The sequence below is a fragment of the Chrysoperla carnea genome, chromosome 5, assembly GCF_905475395.1.
Source record: "Chrysoperla carnea chromosome 5, inChrCarn1.1, whole genome shotgun sequence".
Classification (NCBI taxonomy): domain Eukaryota; kingdom Metazoa; phylum Arthropoda; class Insecta; order Neuroptera; family Chrysopidae; genus Chrysoperla; species Chrysoperla carnea.
The window spans coordinates 73259129-73284787 of record NC_058341.1 but is presented as its reverse complement, the minus strand read 5'-3'; the positions used below and the strand labels follow the sequence as shown (position 1 = coordinate 73284787).

The 25659-nt window shown below is 31.0% G+C and overlaps 3 protein-coding genes across 3 annotated transcripts; 1 reads left to right on the top strand and 2 right to left on the bottom strand.

The window, feature by feature from the left end:
- Positions 1-11064: 11064 nt before the first annotated feature.
- LOC123300083 lies at positions 11065-13509 on the bottom strand. Its single transcript, XM_044882558.1, has 7 exons — positions 13486-13509; positions 12912-13139; positions 12624-12815; positions 12294-12545; positions 11996-12210; positions 11378-11537; positions 11065-11292 (listed from the first exon to the last, which is right to left on the bottom strand). The coding sequence occupies exons 2-7, from the start codon at positions 13126-13128 to the stop codon at positions 11138-11140; spliced, it is 1191 nt and encodes a 396-aa protein (XP_044738493.1). The 5' UTR covers positions 13129-13139; positions 13486-13509; the 3' UTR covers positions 11065-11137.
- A 242-nt stretch (positions 13510-13751) lies between these two features.
- LOC123300077 lies at positions 13752-17005 on the top strand. Its single transcript, XM_044882550.1, has 3 exons — positions 13752-14325; positions 14941-16738; positions 16875-17005. Exons 2-3 carry the CDS (start codon positions 14981-14983, stop codon positions 16911-16913), a joined length of 1797 nt encoding a protein of 598 aa, XP_044738485.1. The 5' UTR covers positions 13752-14325; positions 14941-14980; the 3' UTR covers positions 16914-17005.
- A 5026-nt stretch (positions 17006-22031) lies between these two features.
- On the bottom strand, positions 22032-24127 carry LOC123301418. The gene is made up of 3 exons (XM_044884157.1): positions 24118-24127; positions 22205-22675; positions 22032-22144 (listed from the first exon to the last, which is right to left on the bottom strand). Exons 1-3 carry the CDS (start codon positions 24125-24127, stop codon positions 22032-22034), a joined length of 594 nt encoding a protein of 197 aa, XP_044740092.1.
- Between the last annotated feature and the right edge of the window lie 1532 nt (positions 24128-25659).

The window sequence follows — 25659 nt, the reverse complement described above, 5'->3', positions numbered from 1 at the left end:
AAACTTTTTTAAATTCGTAATCGATGAAAATAAAGATTATTTTGTGGTTTTGGTTAAAAATTTGATTTGAAAACTATATGCCATTTTATTTTGGACCATTCTAAATACTTTTTGACTGTAGGTATTTTTTGCTAAACCTCACCGTTTTCGATAGATAAGGCTTCGAAAAAAACAAAACGCATATTTTGGCCTCAATTTCAGAAATTAGGTCTAACTTCATAAAATTAAAAAAAAAAACAAAATCACAACGTCAATACTGGAAAACATTTCTAGCTACATTGTATCATCAGTTTTGATGATACCCCATCTTACCTAATCAGAGCTATTCAAAAATATTGACGTATGTATTTACAAAGTAATGATATTTAATTTGCAATTCAGACTGAAACAAATATGGAAGAGCACTTTCAATTTCAGTGCATACTATTAATTGTTGGCCAGATTACAACGTAAACGTTTCAGGTACATTAACTTCATTATAAACAAACAAGTTATGGTCAAAACAATAATAATTAATAGCTTGATCAAAACAATTTTTAATGATCGGGAACATCAACAATATCAAAAAAAGGATCCGAAACAAATGGTATGCCACAAAATCCATTAATGGCAATGCTAATATCATGAAGTATTGTAACATTATTATCAAAACTCTCAATGACAACATCTTCACATGTTCTGGAATATTGTAAATATATTCGACTAAAATTTCATCACAGTTACGCATAGCAATAGAGTTATATAACGTATTCAAAAAGTAATGATAAGGTGCAGCATTTTCAATTACAACGCATGCCATTAATTCGTTGACCAGATTCCATCATAAATGTTTTTGGTACATTCACTTCATTAACCTTTTCGGGACCATAAGACTGTGGGATCTAAAGTAATCATTTGGACTAGTTTGCATGATTCATAGAGCGCCTAATAAACATATTTTTAAATAAAAATATTGAAACCTTTAATGGTGTTCATGTTTTTTCTTGGGACACATGTCTATGTTCATGTCTCTATCGTCATCTATAGTCATCATTAGCTAAGAATTTTACAAAAATAAAACGCAATATTATTGTACTTTCATTTATTAATTAATTAGTATTATACTTATTTTAAAAATATTTTTTTAAAATTATTATACTGTGTTTTTAACAACTAGGTCTTTTACACAGTGATAGATGAAACAGTAGAAGATATATGTACAGATAATATGGTACCAACTGTTTTTTTACCATCTAGGCATATACATGTCTGTAGTATGACTGAATACATCTGTTTAGTAATGCATCTAAGCGAGATGTATTATATACATGTATTTAACATTAGTTGGGAAACGCTTGGAGAGTGGAAGTTTTTTAGGTAATTAATAATATTTGTATGCAACAAAACTCCCACTCTTTGCATGCATACAACAAAAGTCTTGTGTATCGTATCTGTAGCCTTACAATATATGTATATAATACATCTCGCTTAGATGCATTACTAAACGGATGTATTCAGTCATACTACAGACATGGATATGCCTAGATGGTACAAAAACAGTTTTTATTTTAGTTTTAATAGAGTTGAAATTTTTATATTTGGTTCAGTAATCCTGTTTTCTGGAGGAACGAGAATAGTGTATTGATGGTGTCCTGGTCATCTCCGAGTGCAGCAGCAATCGTATCAGGGAAGTTTGTTTTTGTTCGAATACGTTCTAGTTTTCTACATAGAATATGATTCACTGTAATTGGTTCTTGACATAGTTCACATATCGGTTGAGGAGTTTTATTTAGAACGTATGAATGTGTAATTTTTGTATATCCGATCCTTAAACGTGTAAGTGCTATTTCATATTGTCTTTTGTTTGGATAAGTTGTTTACCATTCGGTTGTATTTTCTTTAATATTGCGGAGTTTGTTTTGTGTAATTCGAGACCATTGTTGATCGCGTTTTTCTTTAAGGAGTAGCTTTATTGTATTTATGGCATCTTGGCTTATAGTTGTTTGGAGGGGTGTTCCATTACAGTGAGCGTCCTTGGCTGCTTTGTCTGCTGGTTCGTTTCCGGGAATATTAATGTGGTTTGGTACCCATAGCAGTGTGATTGTTAAATAATAAGTTTGGGTGAGAGTATAAATTTTCTGTTGTATGGTTTGTATAAGTGAGTTTTGTATATTTTCATTTTGAATCGCTTTCAGTGTGCTCAAAGAGTCAGATGCTATTAGAATTTTATGTAGTTTTTCTTTATTCAACTGTACGTACTTTAATGCTTGATCGATTGCCAGTGCTTCGGCCGTGAAGTTCGTAGCCATTGAATTCAATTTGAATTTGTGAGTCTCTGCTTCATTATATATGAAGGCACAGGTGGTCGATGTTGCTGTTGATGAACCATCAGTATATATGGTTATGTAGTTGTAGTATTTATTTTGCCTGAGTTCATAAAACATTTGTTTATAGAGTTCACTTGGTGTTGATTGCTTAGCATTTTCATGTAATGTAAGATCTACATTAATTATTAATCGTTGCCATGGTGGTAGTAGGTGGATTGTATTTTTAGGGAGAATCTGATCGGTTAGATTTAGGTTTGTATTTAAGTTTTCTAGGGTCAGATTTTGGTATAAGGCAATTGGTTTAGGAAGGGATTTTTTATTATCAAAGATGTGCTTGAGTATGAGAGGAATTTTGAGGGAGAAAAGCTTTAAGATTTCATTTTGTTTTTCATGGATTTGGATACATATTTTCATCAGCATAAATGTTCTTCTTTCCGCCAGGTTAGGTTCTCCCAATTCTGCGTAGATACTTTCTATCGGAGTTGTCCGGTAAGCTCCAGTAATTATCCTCAATGCAGAGTTATTTATAATATTTAGCGAATTCAGAGTTCTTGGTTTTGCGGATGCGTATAAATCTAGTTTTTATCTGTTGAGTGCATAGTAAATTTTTTTTAGAGTTTTGCGGTCTGATCCTGTGTTTTTGTTAGATAGTATTTTAAGGATGTTCATTTTTCGTGTGAGTTCGTTTTTGAGGGAAGTCACATGAGCAGTTCATTTAAGCTTTTTGTCAAAATGTAGACCTAGAAACTTTTTAATGTTGGTGTTTTCTATGGATTTGTTGTTTATTTGTAGGTTAAGTTTATGTTTAGTTTTTCTATGGAATGACATGTATTTGGTTTTTGACGTTGAGAAATGGAGCCCGTTTTTTTACCCCATTCGTTCATTTGGTTTACTGCTTGTTGTAAATATTTTTGAGCGTAGTTTAGGTTGGATGTTGGAATATATATAATTATGTCGTCTGCATATATATGTGGGAAAGTGTGGAAACGTGTGGGAAAGGGAATTATTTGTGTAATATCATCGATAGCGATGTTAAATAAAACTGCAGAAAGGACGGATCCTTGTGGTATGCCATTTTCTTGGGTGTATGCATGTGAAAATTTGCCATTTACTTTCACTTTGAATGTTCTTTGTGTCAGAAAGTTTTTGATGTATAGAGGTAAATTGCCGCGCAATCCCCATTTGTGTAGAGTTTACAGGATTTTATGTCTCCATGTCGTATCAAAGGCTTTTTCTATGTCGAAAAAGACTGCATTAACATTTTGATTGATTGCAAATGCGGTTTTAATATCAGTATCTAGTATAGTAAGGCAGTCTAGTGTTGATCGTTGGGTTCTAAAGCCATACTGTTGATTGTGAACTAATGAGTTTTTTTCTATAATCCATTGGAGCCTCTTATAAGCCATGCGTTCTAGTATCTTTGAAATATGATTTGTCAGAGATATAGGCCTATAGCTAGAGGGATCTAATTTATTTTTTTCATTTTTGTATATGGGTACAATAACGCATTCCTTCCAATTGTAAAGGATTTCGCCTGTTTTCCATATTTCATTCATTATATCTAATAGTAGATTAAGAGATGATTCGTGTAATTTCTGGAACATTTCTATAAGAATATTGTCTGGGCCAGGTGAGGATTTTTTAATATGATTAAGTGACAGTGAAAATTCATGGAATGTAAATGGTTGGTTATATTGTAATTGATTTTGGGTGGTAAAGTCTATATTGGATGTTGTTTCAATTTTATTTCTTTGTTGAAAATAGTTTTCCTCAAATTGATAACTAGTAGAAATATTTGAGTAGTATTTTGCAAGTTCTTCGGCAATGTCTTTATTTTCTGTTACTATTTGACCATTAGAGTTTATCGCATTAATTGTGTTCTGGTTATTAGTAATTCCCTAATTAACCAGGGAACCTGCTTGTTTTTGTGATGTATATATTTTTGTTGTATGCATTGTGGTATTGCATTGTTTATTGTAGTATGTAAGAGATCTAATCTTTCACGTAGCGTGTTGGATTTTACATCCTTAATTTTTGTTAATAGTTTGTACTCTTACCAGTTAGCATATTCAAATATGTATTTTACTGTTGTGTGATTATTTTTCGGTTGTAGTAAGTGATCAATCAATATAGGAAAATGATCACTAGAGCAGAGGTCTTCGTGTGTGTCCCATTTAAGCGTTCTGGAAAGATGTGTTGTGGATAGTGTTATATCAATATTTGTGAATTTGGCAGTAGATGTTGAAAAATGCGTAGGTTTACCATTGTTTAATATCGTTAAATTATTATTATTAAATATTAAATCTCCAATTTGTTTTCCACGAGTATCTGCGATTTCGCTTCCTGTATGTGTGTTTAAATCTCCCAACAATATGTATGGTCCGGTTAGTTGGTCGGTTGTGTTTTGAATTTCTTCGGTAGTAAATTGTTTGTCTGGTGGAATGTGTATGTTACATATTTAGAATTTTTCTTTTTGTGTGAGGAAAATTTCTACAGTTATTGCTTGTAAAGGAGTTTCAACAATGATTTGTTGAGCATATAAATTTAATGCACATAGGTTGCAACTCCACCAGATGCTTTTCTATTGTCTACATAGTCGTGTCTAAACTGTTTATAGTTCATTAATAGAGCTGTTTGGTCAGGTGTCAGGTGAGTTTCCTGCAAGCATAGTATTTTGGGTTGATAGTTGTTAATTAGTATTATTAATTCAGACAGCCTTGCAAAAAATCCATTGACGTTCCATTGTATTATGGTTTTATTAAGATTCATTTTAAGTTGAGACTCCGTCTTCTTGATGCGTCGGCATCATTGTCTGATTTCTGCTTTGGGCTAGATGTAATTTTCTTTTTTAACCTGGTGAGTGCGGACTTAGCGTTGGGATTATTTTCTGGGATGTAATATAGGGCGTCTATCATTTCTATGATGTGTTCTGGGCGTATATTCAATGTTTTTTGATTTGGTTTATTTTAGTTGGATTTGTGTTACCTTGTGTGTCAATTATATATTTTTGGATTTGTTCAAATTTAAGTATGTACTTTTCCGGTTCCAATGCCATTGGTTCTTTAAATATTTGAATAAAATCTATTCTGTTTTGTTTTTCAGCTTTTGATTTTTTATTATCTTGTCCTTTTTTTGATATTGCTGGCTGGTTCGTTGTAATAGGATTTTCTTGGGGGGATGGTGCTTTTTCTACTTCGTTCTATTTCTAAGTGTGGAGTTTGAGAAGCTGTTATAATTATTGTTTGTTCATTTTCGGAGTCTTGGGTACTGCTAGTGCTTAGAGTAGAGCGTAGTCGTTTGAGGATTTGATTTTTATTTGAGATGCTTGTTACTATTTCTTTAACATTGTTATTTGAATTAATTTTGTCATTTTGAGTATTTGGTTTTTCGTTGGTGGTTTTTTGTATGGTTGGGTTTTCTAGGTTGTTGTTGTCTGCGGTTTGAATGTCTATGTGGGTTGTTTCTGTTTCATCCGGTTTTTGAATATTTTGTTCTTTTGAATTTGGTGAGTGTTGGATTTGAGAGGTATTTGTTGTGATAGTTTGCATGTTATTTCTGCATCGGTCTTTTGTGTGACCATGTTTATTGCAGATTTCGCATTTTTCAGTACTGAGATAGACTCGGTGGGTTTCATTTTCATTGTCTATCAGAATTGAATCTGGAATCGGCGTCTCTTCTTGTGGAAGATAGTAAATTTGCCTTCTTCCGCTATTTATATGCATCAATTCTGGATTTGCCAATTTAACTCTGGTTATTGATGTTGTTGTTTTTATTTTGTTGATTGTTAAATGATGTAATATAATATTGTTGGGGATATTTGCTGGTACAGTTATTAATAGTCGTTTCGTTGGAGTTACTAATTTTCTAAGGGGGGCATTATGTCCATTTACATTTATTTCTTTATGTTTTTCAGCTATTTCGTCGGCTATCTCTTTTGTTTTCAGATATATACATATTCTATTGAAACTCATAGGGTATGCATCAGTGATTTCGTTTAGATTTATGACTTTTCGTAGTGCTAATATGTGATCGGTGAATTCTACTGTGTCTATTTTTTGTATAACAATCGCATGATGTTTTTTAGGGTATGTTTCAGTTTTTAGTATATTTGAATATGTGAAGGTTGATGGTGATTGAGTAGATAAAGTGTTTGGTTGCATGTTGAGTGTTTTAAGTGTAGTTGTTTTTATGATGTAGATTTTTTAAGTATATTTTATTTTAATTTGTTTGTTGTATAACAATTAATTTTTTGGTTGTTTTTATTAATATATCCATGTAGGTATTATATTTTATGTAATATGTTTTGGTCTACTCACTCAAAGTGAGTAGTTTTATAGGTGTCTATGTGTACTATAACTATTTATGTATTTTTGTTGTTTAACGTTAATATTAAAATAATAAGTTGATAATTTATATTTTAATCACAACAATAAGTAAGTGATCACTGTTCACTTCACTGTATCACTGTCTAGATTAAACTACAAAATAATTAATTAAAACTTTAGTAGTTATGATACACAGCGAAAGAATTTCTTTCATTAGTGTAGTAGAGATGTAACACAAGTATAGTTTGTACGATTGTCCTTTTTTGACCTTGCAATTTACACATTTCTTTCTGTTTTTGACCTTTTCTCATGGGATATATACTGCACTTGTTTTCTTGGAGTAAGAACTTCTCGTTGCCTGTTGGTAAAACCATTGATCAAACTCTGAGCTACGACTTGTCTGAACAGTAAGCTGGCCAAAAGACTTCCTTCCATTTTATTTTCATTATAAAGCTTCGTGTAAAAAGGAAATGAGTTATTGAAGGATATTTCAAACAAATCGAAGAACAGTCGAAGATAATATTTGATTTTCGATCTCCAATATATTTCAAAGCAGACCTTACGTTGATTCATAAGGTCAACTCCACCCATATTTTATATTGTAATATGATACAATGTTGGAACATTTCACCATTCAAATGAACTATTGAAGGGATAATGAATGAAACATTTTGGTTGAATGTGTTACAGTTTTCTGTCTATTTTAGTATTATAGCCTGTCAAGTCAATGTACCTGATGATGAGTTAAGTGTTGCACCTGAATTTGTAAATATATCAGCCATATGGCAGATAGATTCTGAAATTAAAATAGAATGGGACATTAATTGTGTTACGTCATCCTAATTTGGGAATGTATGTACATATCACGGGTAGTTATAAAGTGTCTAATTATTATAATTTCCCATCTGTATTTGGATCTTTAAACTACACGACGTAGTAGATAATGATAATACTATGCAGGAAAATCTACCATTACCTGAAGAGCACGGCTAAGTTCCTGTTATTGATGCAATAACTGGTTATGAATCAATGGTAACCATTGAACCTACTACACCAGATCATACAAGGACAACCTTAACTGCGTATTCTGATTCTGATGTATTAACACCTGTACCACAACCAGAAACTAGATTCCGTATTAAAAATGTTGTGGTTTATTATAAAGGTGAAAAGAATTTGCGTTTTCAACGTATCAATGTTAAGTTTTATGGATGGACAAAACTACATATTAATCAACATTCATATTTAACCCGTATAATCTGACGATGGACGTTATGGTATTAGTTAGGACAACATCGAAACTTACCTGATGCGCAGTGTTGCCAAATCGAATTTTAGAAAATTAGTAGATTATGTGAAAAATGTTGGTAGAATGTAAAATGCAAAGTTGGTAGATCTACCACCTCAATTTAGAACATTTTTTAAGATTAAAAAAAAGCAGGAACTGTTCTTAAAATGTTTATTTCTGGAAATTATACATATTTTTATTGAAAAATTTTAAATGTTCTGCGCTAGGCTGCTCGTTGTTTGCTATGAATCTTTTAGGACGCAACAATCCCTCTAAGGTCTCCGTGCAAATTCTATTTCTCTGGAAGGTTTTCATATTATTAATTGCAGAAACCAATCTCTCAACGTTGGCGCTACTATGTGGAAGTGCGAGTAATGTTCTCACTATTTCGCATAGAAGGGGAAACTTTGTAGAGTTCTCCTTTTTTAATGGATGAAACATGCTTCCATAATTCTTCAAGTGTAGGGTGCACATTTTTTGTTTGTGGAATGAAATCTCATGTTCCTTATTAATCTCCTCTCTCGGGCAAATTCGGTCATGTTTTCTGGGCATAGTCCTAAAAATAAGAATGTAATAAAAAAAAAAAAAATTCTAGAGTGGACAACATTAATAATTAATTATGCTTAACTTGCCTGGAAACTGAACTCCTAAACGAGCAACAGTTGTTATTGCATGTTTTTTCAATGATATGTTTAGGATTCATAAATTTAAGACATTTTAATCTTTGCTTTCATTAAAACAAAAACGTTGCTTTATTTGTTTTACACTTTCCATATAAAAGAGAATGCATTTTTCTTTAAACTGTACTATTTCCATTTCATTTATTCTAGCCACAAAGTCTTGTTTCAATAACAGGGAAATAACATTGCCACCAAGGTATATTGTTGTGTACCTGGGTTGGTCCAGGGGAAGATGCTGCCACCAAAGGTCTTTGTATTTGGAAAGGAGAAACCTTATGAATCCTTTGTAGAATGAAAACGACTTTTTGTAATTTACTTCCCAGTAAACACGTTTACGTCAAAGTGACGTCAAAATGATACTGCGCTATGTCAGGATTTACGTAAATTGAAGGTCAGCAATGAGTCACCTATGACTCATTATTTCACACTTCTTGACGTAAGACTTTTACATAATCAACATGACGTACGTATGATGTCCAGTTGACATCATTATTACCTAACTGACGTTAAGCTAACATAACAATGATGTCATAGAGGTGTCAAGTAGTTACCAAATTTCTTACATGCATGTGACGTATAATTGACTCTATCATGACTTAACTGACTTTAATCTGACATAATCGTGATGTCATAGAGATGTACGTTGTTACCGAATTTCTTACTTGCATATGACGTATAATTGACTCCCTCATGACTTAACTGAAATTAAGCTGACATAACAATGATCTCATAGTTATGTCGAGTTGTTCCTTAATCGCTTACGTAGACGTGACTTATAATTGACTTAATAATAGTGATGTCTGGTTGGTTCCGAATGATTGTAATCATATTTAATAATCATATTTATTAACACTCAACTTTGACAAAATTTCGTTAAAACGACTTGCTTAAATTATTTTATTAAACATAAGATCTCATGAACTTGTTTAAATTAAGATAGATAAGTAAACTTCTTATTGATTAAGTATTGCATACATTTTTAAATGAACTCATTAATTATTTTAATAAAAAAAAATAAATAATATTTTCTGTACTTTAGTGTAATCAAGACAATCCAAAAAGTGAAAATGTTAACAATCACAAGTTAAAATATAGAATTTTTCAATCAGTCATACTTATACTGAGTAAAATATTTTCACTTTTTGGATTGTACATTTGTACATAATTTTTATGTAGATTACTCATCACATAACTCTTTTAAATTATTTAGTCACCAATTATATTTATTTTAAAGAATAAACAAAATTTTTTGTTTTTTACTGTAATTATGACAATCCAAAGAGTGAAAATTTCAACAATTACAACTTAAAACATAGAATTTTTCAATCAGTCATACTAATACTGCGTAAAATATTTTCACTTTTTGGATTGTACATAAGTTTTATATAGATAACTTATCACATGACTTTTCAAATTATTTAGTCACAAATTATATTATTTTTTAAAGGATAAATAATATTTTCTATTCTTTAGTATAATCATGACAATCCAAAAAGTGAAAATTTCAACAATTACAAGTTAAAATATAGAATTTTTTAATCAGTCATACTTATACTGAGTAAAATATTTTCACTTTTTGGATTGTACATTTGTACATAATTTTTATGTAGATTACTCATCACATAACTCTTTTAAATTATTTAGTCACCAATTATATTTATTTTAAAGAATAAACAAAATTTTTTGTTTTTTACTGTAATTATGACAATCCAAAGAGTGAAAATTTCAACAATTACAACTTAAAACATAGAATTTTTCAATCAGTCATACTAATACTGCGTAAAATATTTTCACTTTTTGGATTGTACATACGTTTTATATAGATAACTTATCACATGACTTTTCAAATTATTTAGTCACAAATTATATTATTTTTTAAAGGATAAATAATATTTTCTATTCTTTAGTATAATCATGACAATCCAAAAAGTGAAAATTTCAACAATTACAAGTTAAAATATAGAATTTTTTAATCAGTCATACTTATACTGAGTAAAATATTTTCACTTTTTGGATTGTACATTTGTACATAATTTTTATGTAGATTACTCATCACATAACTCTTTTAAATTATTTAGTCACCAATTATATATATTTTAAAGAATAAACAAAATTTTTTGTTTTTTACTGTAATTATGACAATCCAAAAAGTGAAAATTTCAACAATTACAAGTTAAAATATAGAATTTTTTAATCAGTCATACTTATACTGAGTAAAATATTTTCACTTTTTGGATTGTACATTTGTACATAATTTTTATGTAGATTACTCATCACATAACTCTTTTAAATTATTTAGTCACCAATTATATTTATTTTAAAGAATAAACAAAATTTTTTGTTTTTTACTGTAATTATGACAATCCAAAAAGTGAAAATTTCAACAATTACAACTTAAAACATAGAATTTTTCAATCAGTCATACTAATACTGCGTAAAATATTTTCACTTTTTGGATTGTATACTAGTATGAATCTTACATTGAATGAATATTGTGTGAATTTGTTGAAATCACTTACTCGGGAAACTCGCCAGTTCTTATTGTTCGGTATTGTTATCGTTTGTAGCCTTAGTTTTCTTTTCAACTTGTTTTGGTTGATGACCTGCTCTCTGATTCCCTAATCGAAACCAATTAGTTCCAGCTTTGGAAAATTCAGCACTGTCCCAAGTACTAAATCTCTTCAATATTACCTCTGGAACATAATTTTTGATTGTTTTAGCGTAAATATTTGTTTTCAGCCAAGTGTTGATTTTATTTATGCATTCAATCCTTCTAACCTTCGCACATTTTAATTAAGTTCAACTTATTGACTTTATATTTGGTCTTCTTGCCTTCCCAAGTATTGTCGGTAGCAAATGATTGCGAGAATATTGCATTAAGTACTCTCTCTGTGTAATCTTTACCATTCGCTCCTCCAATCTGATAAATAGTTTTTACCTGCATAAATATTTATTTATTGTTAATATTGAATACAAAAATTCGTCAGCTAAAAATCAATTTAGAAATCCCATTTCGGTTTCATTTTATATAAATTGGCATCAGAATTTTTTTTTATTTAAAATAGAGAGTAAAAAATAAATCTCGTAACAATACATACAGTACCACTTATTAACATTTACCATGCATAAAACTTCATAGAAAAGTTAATTCTGGATTTGAATTCTAATATTATCGATCAGTTTTTACAATTCAAGGTTTTCAAGTTATTTTCAGCTATATACATCTATACATGTATAAAGTTTTCGTATTCTCAATTCATAAAACGAAAATATTGTCTTAGTTACTTCATGTTTTTAGCTTCTCAAATATTAATAAATTTATATTAACCACTAATATTATACTTATCAATTTCAACTGCAATGAATTAAATAATTAAATTACATTCATGAACTTACAAATTGTTGACGATAATCCTGTGAGTTTGACAGTTTTTCTTCGAAAGCAATTACCTCTGCTCTTGATTTCAGTGGCAGATCTTTTTTTATTTGCAAGGCAGTTTCACTACCAACATCACAAGCATTCCCACAATTATTAATTGCCGTTCGTTGCTTTACATCTTTCACATCTACCGTTAATGCGCCCAGAAGTCTTAAACACTTATTCAACTTTGCTAAAACCAATAAAATTCATAAATTAATACTAATTTTTAAGTAATATACAAAAGGTCAAACCATTTTGAGGAAATAATAATACCATTAAGTACATTAAAGCGATTGTCGTCATCATCATCATCATTTTCCAAGTCGGATGGAACATAATTTTCATTATTTCTAGTGCATCCAGAACCAGTGGTTCTTGAATCGTCTTCAAAATGTTTTTGTATTACGGATTGAGCACCATCAGTTTCATTCATTTTACGCACAGACGACGATATGTTTGCAACCAATGGAGGCTTTATCTGATTTTGAATTGCAGGGATCTTATGCATCGTAGGCATTGGAGAAACTGTAAAGCAAAACCGGGATGTGATTTTGCACAATCTTTTCGTTAAATAAAGGCACACTGAATATAATTTTTTCTTACCTTTTTTAGTTGTCTTATCATCACTGTCTTCTTCAGAACTATCAGATACTTTGTTGTTTTTTGAATTAAAAGTAGCCGCAGCAGCAGCAACAGCAGTAAGTCGCTTTGATCTTAATCCTCTTCCCAATGGTTTGTCGGTCGTTGACTCATATTCCGAATCTTCAGCAGCTTTTCTTGCTTTAGCCAGAGTATCTAAATAGAAATGATTATAATCATTATGCAATTATCCATTATTACGTAATTATTCTGTAATTTTTAATTAGCAGGTACAAAAATTTAATCATTTACCACAATATCTTAAAATTTCAATTTCATGAATAGGCCAATCTTGACTTGGTTCGACTCTCTGTTTTAACAATTGCTGTAGATTTTTAGCAAATGAGGGTGGCCATTGACACTTCGTCCTTTTTCCTTCAGGTTCATCGTTATATAGAAGCCAATTGCTTGGAATTTCAGAATACGAGTCTTGTCCAATAAAAAAAACTACTGCATATGATTTTGCCATAGTCTTGTTCACTGTAAAAACGTAAATATTTTTTTTACAATCACTTTGCATTACTCAGAGCATTAGAAATCTATTTAAAATTGAAATATCTTCAATATTTATACTGCCTGTATTATTTTTAATAATACAAACATAATTCACAGTGGGATTATTTTTCAACTTTAAATTATAAGATAATATGAAAATTGTGTTTTTACTGGATAAAAATAGCATATGTTGTCAATTTAATTTGTATTAACATTTATTTATTAAAAAATTCTAATATTATACTGATGCAACATGCTTATTTAAACAAATCTTAGGTTAGAATCTTAAGTAATCTTTTTATGATGGTTATACACGTAAAAAAGTACTTACAGTTAGTTAACCATAAAAACAAAAATAAACAATTGATGAATTAATTATTCTTTATTTATTTATTTACTTATTATTTTTTTTATTAAGTAACACAAGACACTGGACGCGGTATATAAAATTGTTAGCGTGGGTAAGTGAAAAAATAGTAACAACGGTAATGGGTATTGCGCATGTGTAGCCCGCACTTTTTATGCCACCAAAAATTTTTTTGCTGCATTTACAAAAAATTGCGAAATAAATTCTTTAAAACTATATTGCTGAAACAACTATACAAGCAACTAATTAGAATACTTTAGTTAAATTATTTATGTAAGATTTATAAAAGATAACTTATGTAGCTGATTTACATGGGTAAACAGTGATGGACTAACACTGTGGGTATTGATACTGGGGGCAAGCAAAAAATTTTTTAACCCAAGCGTTACGTAAAAAACTTTAGACTTTTTGGTAAATTTTATTTAACAAGAAGTCAAAAATTAATAATTGTCAACTTAAATTCAATAAAATATGACCATAAAAATTTTTGTGCTGCTTGGGACCTTCCTGCTATAAAAATGCATTTTTCACGGTGCCCTCAGGCAACATAAGGTAAATTCGGCCCTGCGGATAAAGAGCGCAAAATGGCTACAGCGGAATTTTTCCAACTTAAATAGGTGTTGTCATTAGTGGAGTTCATAACCATAATATTTATAAATATACCACAAGGCTTCATATGCATATGGGAGTGGACTAATGTACATTTAATTATTTTAAATTTATAATCGCATTTAATTGTTTATAAAAAAACGTATTTGGAAGTGCATGGAAAAATAGTTAAATATATTTTGGTCTTATACAACTGTGAGTATCTTATTGTTTATTAATTTATACTTTTATGTAGTAACACTAAAATCCAACCTGCTCCATTAAAATGTAAGATAAAATAAGATAACGGGCACTTGTCAAAAATTTTTCGATTTTTTTAACTAGCCAAGTATTTAGAAAAAATAATAAGAATATAATTAGAATATGCATAAATTATTAAATTTCTTCTCCTATATAAAAAAGAAATATGTTATAACGTGCAATGACAATTTTTTCTGGTGTTTGGATATTCAGTTTTTAAAAGTATAATACCAATGTTTTTATCCGTCTATTTATTTAAATTCTTAAAAATTGTTACGGATCTTCAATAAGTTTCAATATTTAATTTCTACACTTAACTGTAAATTTAACGTAAATAAAAAGTTAAAATATTGACAGTCTTTAATTCTTCGGATCACATTATAAAATTTTATTTGTAAACTTTTATCATTGGTATTTATTACTAAAAGGGTTGAAATATTCAGTTATTATTATTTATCATACTTTAACTAAAATTCCACATAAAATTTTAGTCTTATCTTCATTTCTCATCTTAATTCCCAATCTACAAGAAAAAATTTAATAAAACAAATTTGTTATTTTTTATTTCAGACACTTGAAAATTTTCGGGTAATTTTTATAAAACAACAAAATGCCAAAGCCAATAAGATATATGAGTAAAAGAAGAATTTATCAGATGATTAATGATGAAATTAATACCTCATCAAGAACTAAAAGAATTTGCAATCATCAAACGAATTATTTAATCCCAACAGAAGAAAATAATTCAGCAGAAACTGTGAACAGTATTTCAGTAGTGAGTACTGATACATCTTATACAGGTGAAAACGGTGGTCATAATGTCGCTGAACAAAACGAGGATCATCAAGATGAAGTAGATGCTGGAAATATTGATCTCCCCATAGTAGATAATCGAACTGAAGGACTACATGAACTAGAATGTGTACAATTTTATCGAGAAGATGTATCTACTACAGCAAATAGTTTATCAGAAGATTTACGATTTTGGTTATCAGAGAATAGTATATCTCAGAAAGCTGCAAGTAATTTGATTTCTATATTTCGAAATCATGGACATCAAGACGAGTTAAAAAAAGATGTAAGGACTCTAATGAAAACCCCTCGTGATGTCACAGGAAAAATTATTCATGGCAATGGTGGTTCGTATTTTCATTTTGGAATTTCAAACGGATTGATTCGTTCTCTCAATAAATACTATGATGTCAATCCTGATGTTATTTTAATCCAACTTAATTGTGATGGAATGTCGTTTTCAAAATCATCTAATAGTCAATTTTGGCCTCTGCTAGCTGCAATTGAAGCGGATTTTTATACGGAACCATTTTTGATCGGCCTTTTTCATGGCTTTTCTAAGCCCAATGATTTTAATGTTTACATCAATCCCTTTGTTGATGAAATGAAAGACTTACAAAACAATGGGATCATGATTAACAATAAAACAATTGATGTTCGACTTAATGCAATCATTTGTGATGCCCCGGCTCGAGCATATTTGACACTGACGAAATCCCATAGTGGATATTTTGGTTGCTCTAAATGTATTCAGGAAGGAGAGTGGGATGGTTATGTAAACTTTCCGGAGATTAATAACCCTCTTCGAACAGATGAGTCGTTTAGAAATCAGCAGCAAGAGGATTACCACCTAGGAGAATCTCTGCTCCTTGATTTGGATTTTGATATGGTATCACAAATTCCTCTAGATTATCAGCACTTAATATGTTTAGGAGTAACGAAGCGACTTTTGCTTCGCTGGTGTAATGGTCCAAAAAATCAGAGACTGTCAAAGGATAAATTAAATGCCATTAATGAAACTTTACAGGCCATAAAAGTTTGTATTCCAACTGAATTTGCAAGACAACCAAGACTTTTAGATACCGTTGCAAAATGGAAGGCTACTGAGTGTCGTCAATTCTTGCTCTATACGGGTCCAATTATACTAAAAACGATTATGGGTCCTCGAAAATATAATCATTTCATGGCGTTAAGTGTTGCTATTAGAGGTTTATGTGATACTCAAAAATACCTAGTGTATAGTGATTATGCTGATCAATTATTAAGATGGTTTGTCGAAGAGTATAGAAAATTGTATGGATCGAGTTCAATATCGTACAATGTTCATAATTTAATTCATTTAGCAAGTGACTGTAAAAAATTTGGACCGTTAGATAACTTCAGTACATTTAAATTTGAAAATTACATGTCTACTATTAAAAACAAAGTGAAGAACGCACCAAAACCATTAGAACAAGTAGTGAATCGTACACACGAAGAAAATTCATTACCAGTCATTAAAAACATTGTTAGACCAAATTTAGAAGTCGAGGAAAAAAATGATAAAATTATCGCTCTGAAATTTAATGGTTTTACTGTAAGTACAAAAAGAAATAATAACTGTTGTTTGCTAAGTGACGATAATATTTTAATGATTCATCGAATTGATAAAAAAAATAATGAAATTAAAGTTCAAGGCGAATATTTTTCTAATTTTGATTCACTTTTTTTAGAACCATGTGACTCTAAAAATTTATGTATTTACTCTATAAAAAGAAATAGTACTTCAAAACTAACAACTGTTGGAACGAACTCTATCAAGTCAAAATGTTTATATTTTTCATATCCAAACTGTAATAATTTCATTACTGTACCTTTGTTACAATATAATAACTAGTTTCAAAAATTTTTTTATTTTTTTTTTCCTTTATAAAATCATTTGAAATTTTTTCGACATTTTAGAGAATCTCAATAACACCACCATTTTTAATTCTTTTCAATCAATACTTTTAACCAGGGATTATGACGTCACTTTAATGTCAGAATATTGATTCATACTTTATGTAAGAATATGTGAAATTATTACGTCACTTTGATGTCAAAATATTGATTCATATTTTATGTAAGAATATGATGGAATTATTAAGTCAGAACTTGGACTAGGAATAAATGAAAAAATATGATGGAAGTATTACGTAAATTTTATATCAAAATATTGATTCCTATTTTATGTAAGAATATGATGAAAGGTTTACGTCACTTTAATGTCAAAATATTGAATCATATTTTATGTAAGAATGTGACGTCAATTTTATATCAAAATTTTGACTTATACTTTATGTAAGGATATGATTGAATTCTTATGTAACTTTTACGTCAGAACATATGACTTCGATTTGACGTCACAGCATGACGGTATATGATATACTCTGTACATAACATTGGAGTCATAATAATGACGTCATATTAAAGTCAAATTAAATGTCAGTACCATGTCACAATGATGTAATCCAATATGACTTCATATTGAGGTCATAAATAAAGTCACTATTACGTCATGTCTGCATAAAATTTGATGATCTCGGTATGATCTATGTATGACATCATTTTAAGGTCATGTGTTCACTGGGTTAATATCACTTTATTGATCACAGTATATTGTTACTAAGTATTTATAATTTGTATCGATGTTATTAACGTTTAAACTCTAAGTTGTATGTATAATCACTGTATGATCAAGTTGATGTCTAAGTTTGTATAATCACTGTATGATTCTAATTAATTTCCAATGTCTTTAAATACAAAATTTCTAGGTCAGTATATTAAATATTCTGACGTAAAAATGAAAATATTAAATGTTAATTTTGCTGACAAGAAAATATAATTAAAGTCATCCATGTTGCCATCACACATTAGAACTCAATTCAATATAAGGTACAATATAAATTTGCTGACTTAATAATCGAAACTATGCCAATATTTTAAATAAGGTTATTATTAAATATTATTACTAAATAATAATAATTTGATTGATTTAATGTGTTAGAACCACGTTTATAAGGATAACGCCGTCCAGGGCCTAACAATATATCTTCCATTGGTACATGGTTTTGTTTATTTTCATATTCTAAATTCAAAATTTTGTTATCTAAATCCAAGTTAAGATCCTTGCTACTGTTTTTTCACCTTCAGTCAGCTGCAGTAATTCTGGTTTAATAAAACATTCCAAGACAGGTTTGTATGTTGTAAAATTCCGTTTATATAACAAATAAAGTTTAGGACTTTGTGATTGCATTTCTTTATTAATGTCATGGAAATAGGGCAACGCTTAATCCAAAAAATGTAAGTATAACTCTGTTGAAGGATCCATGGACTTCACATGGATGGTCTGCGCTGCAAGTATCATGTCCTTCAAAACAGCATTTTGGAAGTAAAACTTTAAACCTGGAATTGGTGCTAAAACCCGTTTGACCACAGGAAGTAGAGACAGCCATCTTGTTTGAATTGGGTTAGGTCATTAAGCACTGTTTATCAACTTTATAGGTCATTTAATTTTTAAGCATTCATGTGGTAACATGCTTCAGACAACGAAACAGCTAGCTAAGTTGAGTGATATTATGCAGAAAAAGTATAACGCGCTCAAAGCTGGTGAACAAACAACGGCCATTTCATTAGAAAAAACATTTAAGCCCATCACTGATCCGTTGAATAAGCTAGTAGAAAAACAAAATAACAAAAATGATTATACTCGAATTAATATAAAACGCAAGATGATACCTTAGAAGACAATAAAGATGAACTATTAAATTATACGCCAATGAAAGCTCGAAAATTATTTGAAGATACTCCAGTAGTGACAAAACAAAAAAATCTATCAGACACCTACGATGATGAGGCATTACACACTCCTAATGTTGTATTTAGGGAGATTATAAAATCACAAGAGAATAATCATCATGCATTTCAACATTTTACAAAGACTTATGGAGATGTGGCCGGTAAATACATTTATTTTATATTATCGAATAAAGATGATAAGCTTATCGATAATATTTACGGATTGCGTTATGATAATGCTGATGATAGATTATATGTAGGTAATTCAGTTGTTTGCATTAAACATATATACAAAAAATGGTATGACGGGACATCAGGTTTATACGAACTTTTAGTAAAACAGATACCAAAAAATTATTCAGAGCAAATGCATACCTATTTAGAAATTGTTACATCAACAAACGCTAATAGACTGAATTATGACTCTCAGGGTCAAATTCAAGGAATTAGAAGTTTAAAGTATAAAAATTTGATTAAGAAACATCTATACCCATCGGCTCCTGCTTCTGGTAGCGGTCTAACATTATCACGAGTAACTAATAATCCCATAGATTATGTGTACTGGAGTACAATCGACGAACTTTGTGTCAGATTACGGCTGTTATGCGCATCACGTGACACGGGAAATTTCAGCCATCAAAATGAAATCAATAGTTTGATACAAGAGTTAAAAGAGGAAAATATAATATACTGAAAACCGGACCTGTTTCGAAACAGACCAGTATTAAACCGGTCAAAACCAGCATTAAACAGACCTGTTTCTAAACAGACCAGTATTAAACAGGTCAAAACCAGTATTCAACAGACCTGATTCTAAACAGGCCAGCATTAAAACAGGTCAAAACCAGTATTAAACAGACCTGTTTAGATACAGACCAGTATTAAACCGAGCTGTTTCTAAACAGACCTGTTTCGATTTTATATTTATTATAAGTAATTATTAAAATTACATCATTAACCATTTAGAACTCAATATGAACGTTATTGATAAATTTGGACGTCCTCTCTTCAAAAATTATCAAGATTCATATACCTCACATAATGAATCAATACTTCGATGTAATGGCGGAAATAATTGCTTCGATGCAAAACAAAGACGAATTCTGAATGTCGGGAAAGCTATAAATAAACAAGATATTGTCAACTTGGAAAGTCTTACAGAAGTGTTTGTCATTAGATGATGATGATGAAGAATCGTACTTTGACGCAAAAAATAAAAAAATAAGTAATGTAGCAAGTCCAGAATTTTCAACTGATGCTGTGGAATTATACACTCTTATCAATCATGTTAGTGATGAAATCAATAAAACTGCTGAAATATTTAACGAGAGTCTGAAAAAATGAAATGGTTATTTTCAAATATCAATACGTAATACACTACCAACACAATTCAATCAAGACCCAACCACTGATTTTGCATGGTATATATTAGAAAATAATACGAGGGTTTACTTATTTAGATTTCCGATCTCTGGAGTGATTCATTATTTAAATATTAAGCCGAAATACTCTGAAGTCTTCAAAAACGATACTATTATAGATAAAAATAAATTTAATACATTAAAATCAAACGATTATTTAACGTTTGGTATTCCTAAAAGTTTCATGACTACAAACTCCGATTCCATGTTACTACATGTTGACATTGGTATAAAATATAAATTAATAGATATATAAAAGACGAATTGTTGTGAATGAGTTACATAAATCAGCTCGACGTAATTATCCAAGAAGGCGTGTGATCATAAAGGGACTCTATGACTTATTTCAAAGTGACTTAGTAGAAATGATTCCCTATGGAAGACAAAATACCAACTTTAAGTATATTTTGGTGGTCATCGATTGCTTCTCCAAATATAGCTGGGCTATGCCACTAAAGTCCAAGAGTGCGGTGGATGTCACTAATGCCATGGAACAGATTATAAAAGACCGAACACCGAAAAACCTTCAAACTGACAATAGTACAGAATTTTATAATGAAAAATGTAAGAGATTGATGAAAGAGTACAACATAAACCATTATTCTGTATATTCAACTAAAAAGGCGTCTATTGTGGAAATATTTATGCGCACGCTGAAATCGATGATGTACTAACATTTCAGTTTGTATGGTAATTATAAATGGATTAAAGTATTACCGGAATTGATTAAACAGTACAATAATTCATACCATCGAACGATAAAGATGAAGCCATCACAAGTCAATACACGAAACGAAAAACGGACTTTAAAAGATTCATACAATCATATTAAGATGATGGGTCCGAAACAAAAATTTACAGTTGGTGATCATGTAAGGATAAGTAAATTTAGAACGACGTTTGCTCGTGGTTTTCATCCATCATGGACACCAGAAATATTCACCATTCGCGGTGAAACTTACAAACCCAAGAATATATTTACTGAAGGACTTGTAACGCGCTGGCGATTCTTGTTTCTTATTGATCGTATGCAAGATCAATAAGATATAAAGGGTGGTTTCTATGCCGAAGAATTACAAAAAGTTCACGATCCAAACATTTATTTAGTGGAAAACGTCTTAGCTAAACGTGGATCCAAAGTTAAAGTCCGGTGGTTAGAGTTCGACTCTTTACACGATTCATATATTGATAAAAAAGTCTCATTTTATAGTGGAACGTTTTTGCGAACATACTTGTACACAAAAAAATTTGTCATAGTGGACCGCTTTTGTGAACATATTTGTGTTTTAAAAAAGGAAATGCATTTTTAATATGATAAAAAATAAAAGATATGAAATAAAAACTATTTATTGTAAAATTTTATCTATAACATATAAAAACAGAGGTGTATTGTAATAATATTTATAAATATATATTTATAAATTATCGAAAATACATTATAATAATTATATTCTGAAAAGTGTCCATTGTCATCATCATCTTCATCATCATCTTTCTTCATAAGATCATTTTCAATCATTTCTTTCACTTGAACATAGTCGGATAACTCGTCTGATGTAAATACACTGTACTAAGATTGTTCAAAAATGGATAGTCCTACAATTCCATCTGTTTGTCCAGAGTGGATATTTTTTAAAATCCAACATGACCGTCGATTGCACTTAAGTTGTGCATCACAACAGGTATCACCCTTGAATCTTGATAATGCAGATTACAAAATTGGTGTGCTGCTCCACGGTAGATACCTAAAATAGATTAATATAAAATTAGATGAAATTAAAATAATAATAAATAACTTGCATTACCTGTGCGATGTGAATGGTCGCGAACACGTATGGAATTGGATACGAAATCTTTACCACAAATGTGACACTTCTCTGCTGACATAAAATCCAGTTCTTGTTCGACGGTGAGCGGACACATTAGTTCAACGTGTTGTATTTTTTGCTCTAATGAGTACGCTACTTGTTCCAGTTCACGAACAAACCACTTGACACAATCAGCACAACGGTATGCCTTGTAGAATGATTGGTTAGGATCATGAGTACAATGTACATAATACCCCACACTGTAAGGTATATGTTTTTGAATATTTTGCGTATAAGACTCATGATCCGTTTCCATGTGTTCATGGTCCTGTGGTACCAACAGTGCCTCAAAGTCAGCGTATATCATATACTCAACACGTTTCTTGCTGTTGAAATCTTTGAATTCAACGAACCGCTCGTCATCAGTTTCAGGCATTCGTACCCGCACCGCTTCTTTTTCACCACAATCTACTGAATGTTGCCGGAGTTTATCGTCGGTTGAAAAATAGGTCAAATTTATCCATTATATATTTATTATTATTTTTTTTTTAAATATCAAAAACTTGAACTTTACAATTTTTTTATAACAATAACAATAAAATATATATATTTTGCAGTAACAAAATTCAATATAGGAATGATTTTAAAATAATGCTTGCCTTTCTTCGATGTCAATACAATCTTCGTCAACATCGTCTTCGAATAGGCGCAGCGTTAATTGGTGACTTCTTCCAATTTTCTCCTCCTAGAGGGCAGAAAAACTCCCTCGTTTTCCGTACCATCCAGGCTTATATTCAGTAAAACTTTTATTGATGGCCCATATTTCGTTAGAATCCGCTCCATTTTTAGTATTTTGATTTTTTTTTTCAGCGGCAAGTCGTCCATTTTTATGCATGGTCGCACTACACAACCACTTAATAATTTTAATTCTACTCTATTCATTTTGATTAACATTATGAATATTTAATGAAAACTGATATTACCGTAATGTCGAGCGCGTTTTTTATATGATTACCACCACTCCAAAAATCCCCCAGAAATTATTATCTAATCTCATAACACGTGTAAAATTATTTTAAGAACAAAGATGATTCAAACAAGTTTGAACAGGTTGATGACTTCTCAGTAAATGTTATCTATTCCAACTATTTTTTCCCCAATTAGTCCAGTCATTTAAGCTTAAATTAGGTAAGAATCTCGGAATTCGAGATACCCAGCTGTAAGTCTGTAAATAGTTGTATATTGACACCTTAAAAGTTGTCTCAAAACCTACATATGGTAGGGTGTAAACAACTATTAAATTTCAAGGTCAAAGGTTACAAAAATCGGTTTTTTGCGCTTTTTTTGGAAATATCTCATTTCCTATGGGTTTTTTGCTATTTGTATTTATTATCAATATTGTAGAATACAAAATTCTCTACAAATTTTGTGAAAAAAATTTTTTATACGGTGAACCGTTTTCTAGATAGAGGGCGGAGAGCGCGCGGTCACCGCATCACTTCAGGTCAACCGGTGCCTACGGTCGGAAACGCGTCCTATACATGGTGTTCCAGACCACCCGTCCAGGCTGATTATTTTTGAAAGTTTAAAAAAAAAAAATGAAAACGAAAAAGCATGTATCAAATATTTTTTGAAACTCTATCACACCCTACTAAATACACCTCTTACCTTCAACCCCTTGTTAGGGGTAGGGATATTAGTCGAGAATGGTAAGATCTGGAGATCGCGCTGGCCAGGCTGTCGGGCCGTACTTTCCAATCCATCGTCCAGGAAACATTCGCTTCAGCACGATGCGAGCAACGCTGGAAGTATGTGCTGGACAGCCATCCCGTTGGAACCACATACCATCTCGGTATCGCAGTGGTAACTCGTCCAGTCAATCGTGGAGGTCTTCGAGCAGTGATGCATACCTAGCTCCATTTAGGTTCTGTTCCAAGAAAATTGGCCCGATGATTTTGTCGTGAATGATGCCACACCATACATTGACTTTCCAGACCTGTTGATAATCCACTTCTCTAAACCAATGAGGATTTTCCTCTTACCAAAATCGGCAATTCCAGGTGATAACTTCTACGTCACTTTTGAAGGTACACTCGTCGGAAAACAATATCCTTCGATGAAAAAATGGACCTTGGTCTCTTGCCCAGTTGCAGAATTCCTCACGACGTGGAAAATTTCCTTCCTCCAAAGCTTGTAGAAGTATCATCCTGTATGGGTGGAATTTTGCTTCTTTCAAAATTCGGTAAATGGTCGTTTTTGAAATGCCAGAATCCCTCGATCTTCGACTCAGAGAATCACGTGGATTAATTTGCACTGATGCCATAATGTCAATGGATGGATTGTCACGCACATGTCGACGAATCATCTTTCCTTTGTTGTGATCGGGTTGAATAACGCCTTTCGTTATTAATCTTTTTTTCAAACGCTCGAAAACTTTTTTGAATGGGGCGTGCGATTCGGATATCGTTGTCGCCATAATCGTTCAGCACCGCTGTAATTATTCCCACTTTCACCCAAAATCTGGATCATTAGGACATCTTCTTTATTATCATAAACCATCCTAAAAGTACACAATAGATTTGAAAAAAGTATGAAATTTTTATACGAACAAAATATTGAATCAGAATAATACATCATTGCAACTTACCTTCGACTATAACGATGATTTGAAAAATATTTCAATTAATACACAACTAACAATGACAAAAAGTTATTAAATTTCAGGTAAATAATCTGACACATCCGTAAAAAACAGGAAATTGCCGAAAACTGACAAGTTTTTATTAGCATAAATCATAACAATGATCTGTATAAACATGGTTCACTTGCAGTTCTAAGAATTAAATGACTTAAAATAAAATGAAAATAAAACGATAAGTTCTTTTACATTTCAAATTGTTACATTTTTGTGTTGCTTTTGTATCGTTTTCTTCTAACTCTACATTTGTTTGTGTTTTCATTTTTCTATTATTTTTCGCTTCAATTTTTTCATTGAGATGCCTTAATTTGTCTTAAAAATTGAAAACAACTAATAATTTCAGTTGATTTTAGCGCTATCTACTGCAAATCAAAAAAAAGTTTCAAACGAAAGGATTGTATTTTTCCTGAAAAATCTAAATCCGCAAAAAAATGGGGGTTTTCATTTGACTTTTTCAAGTTGCACCCCTTACCCTTAACAGGGGGCTAACGGTAGGGGGTGTTTTTAGTATGGTTCGGTAGAATTTCGAAAAATATTAGATACGTGTTTTTTCGTTTTTGTTTTTTCATTGAGAGGCCTCTATTTTAACGTCACATCGAAAATAACGGTTTTTGGTTGAATGCAGCGCCATCTTCTGCAAATTAAAAATAATAATTTCGAACAAAATGTTCCTATTTTTTTTGACAAACCTGAATCTCCAAAAAAAAATTGGGGGTTTCCATTTGACTTTTTTAAGTTGCACCCCCTACCCCTA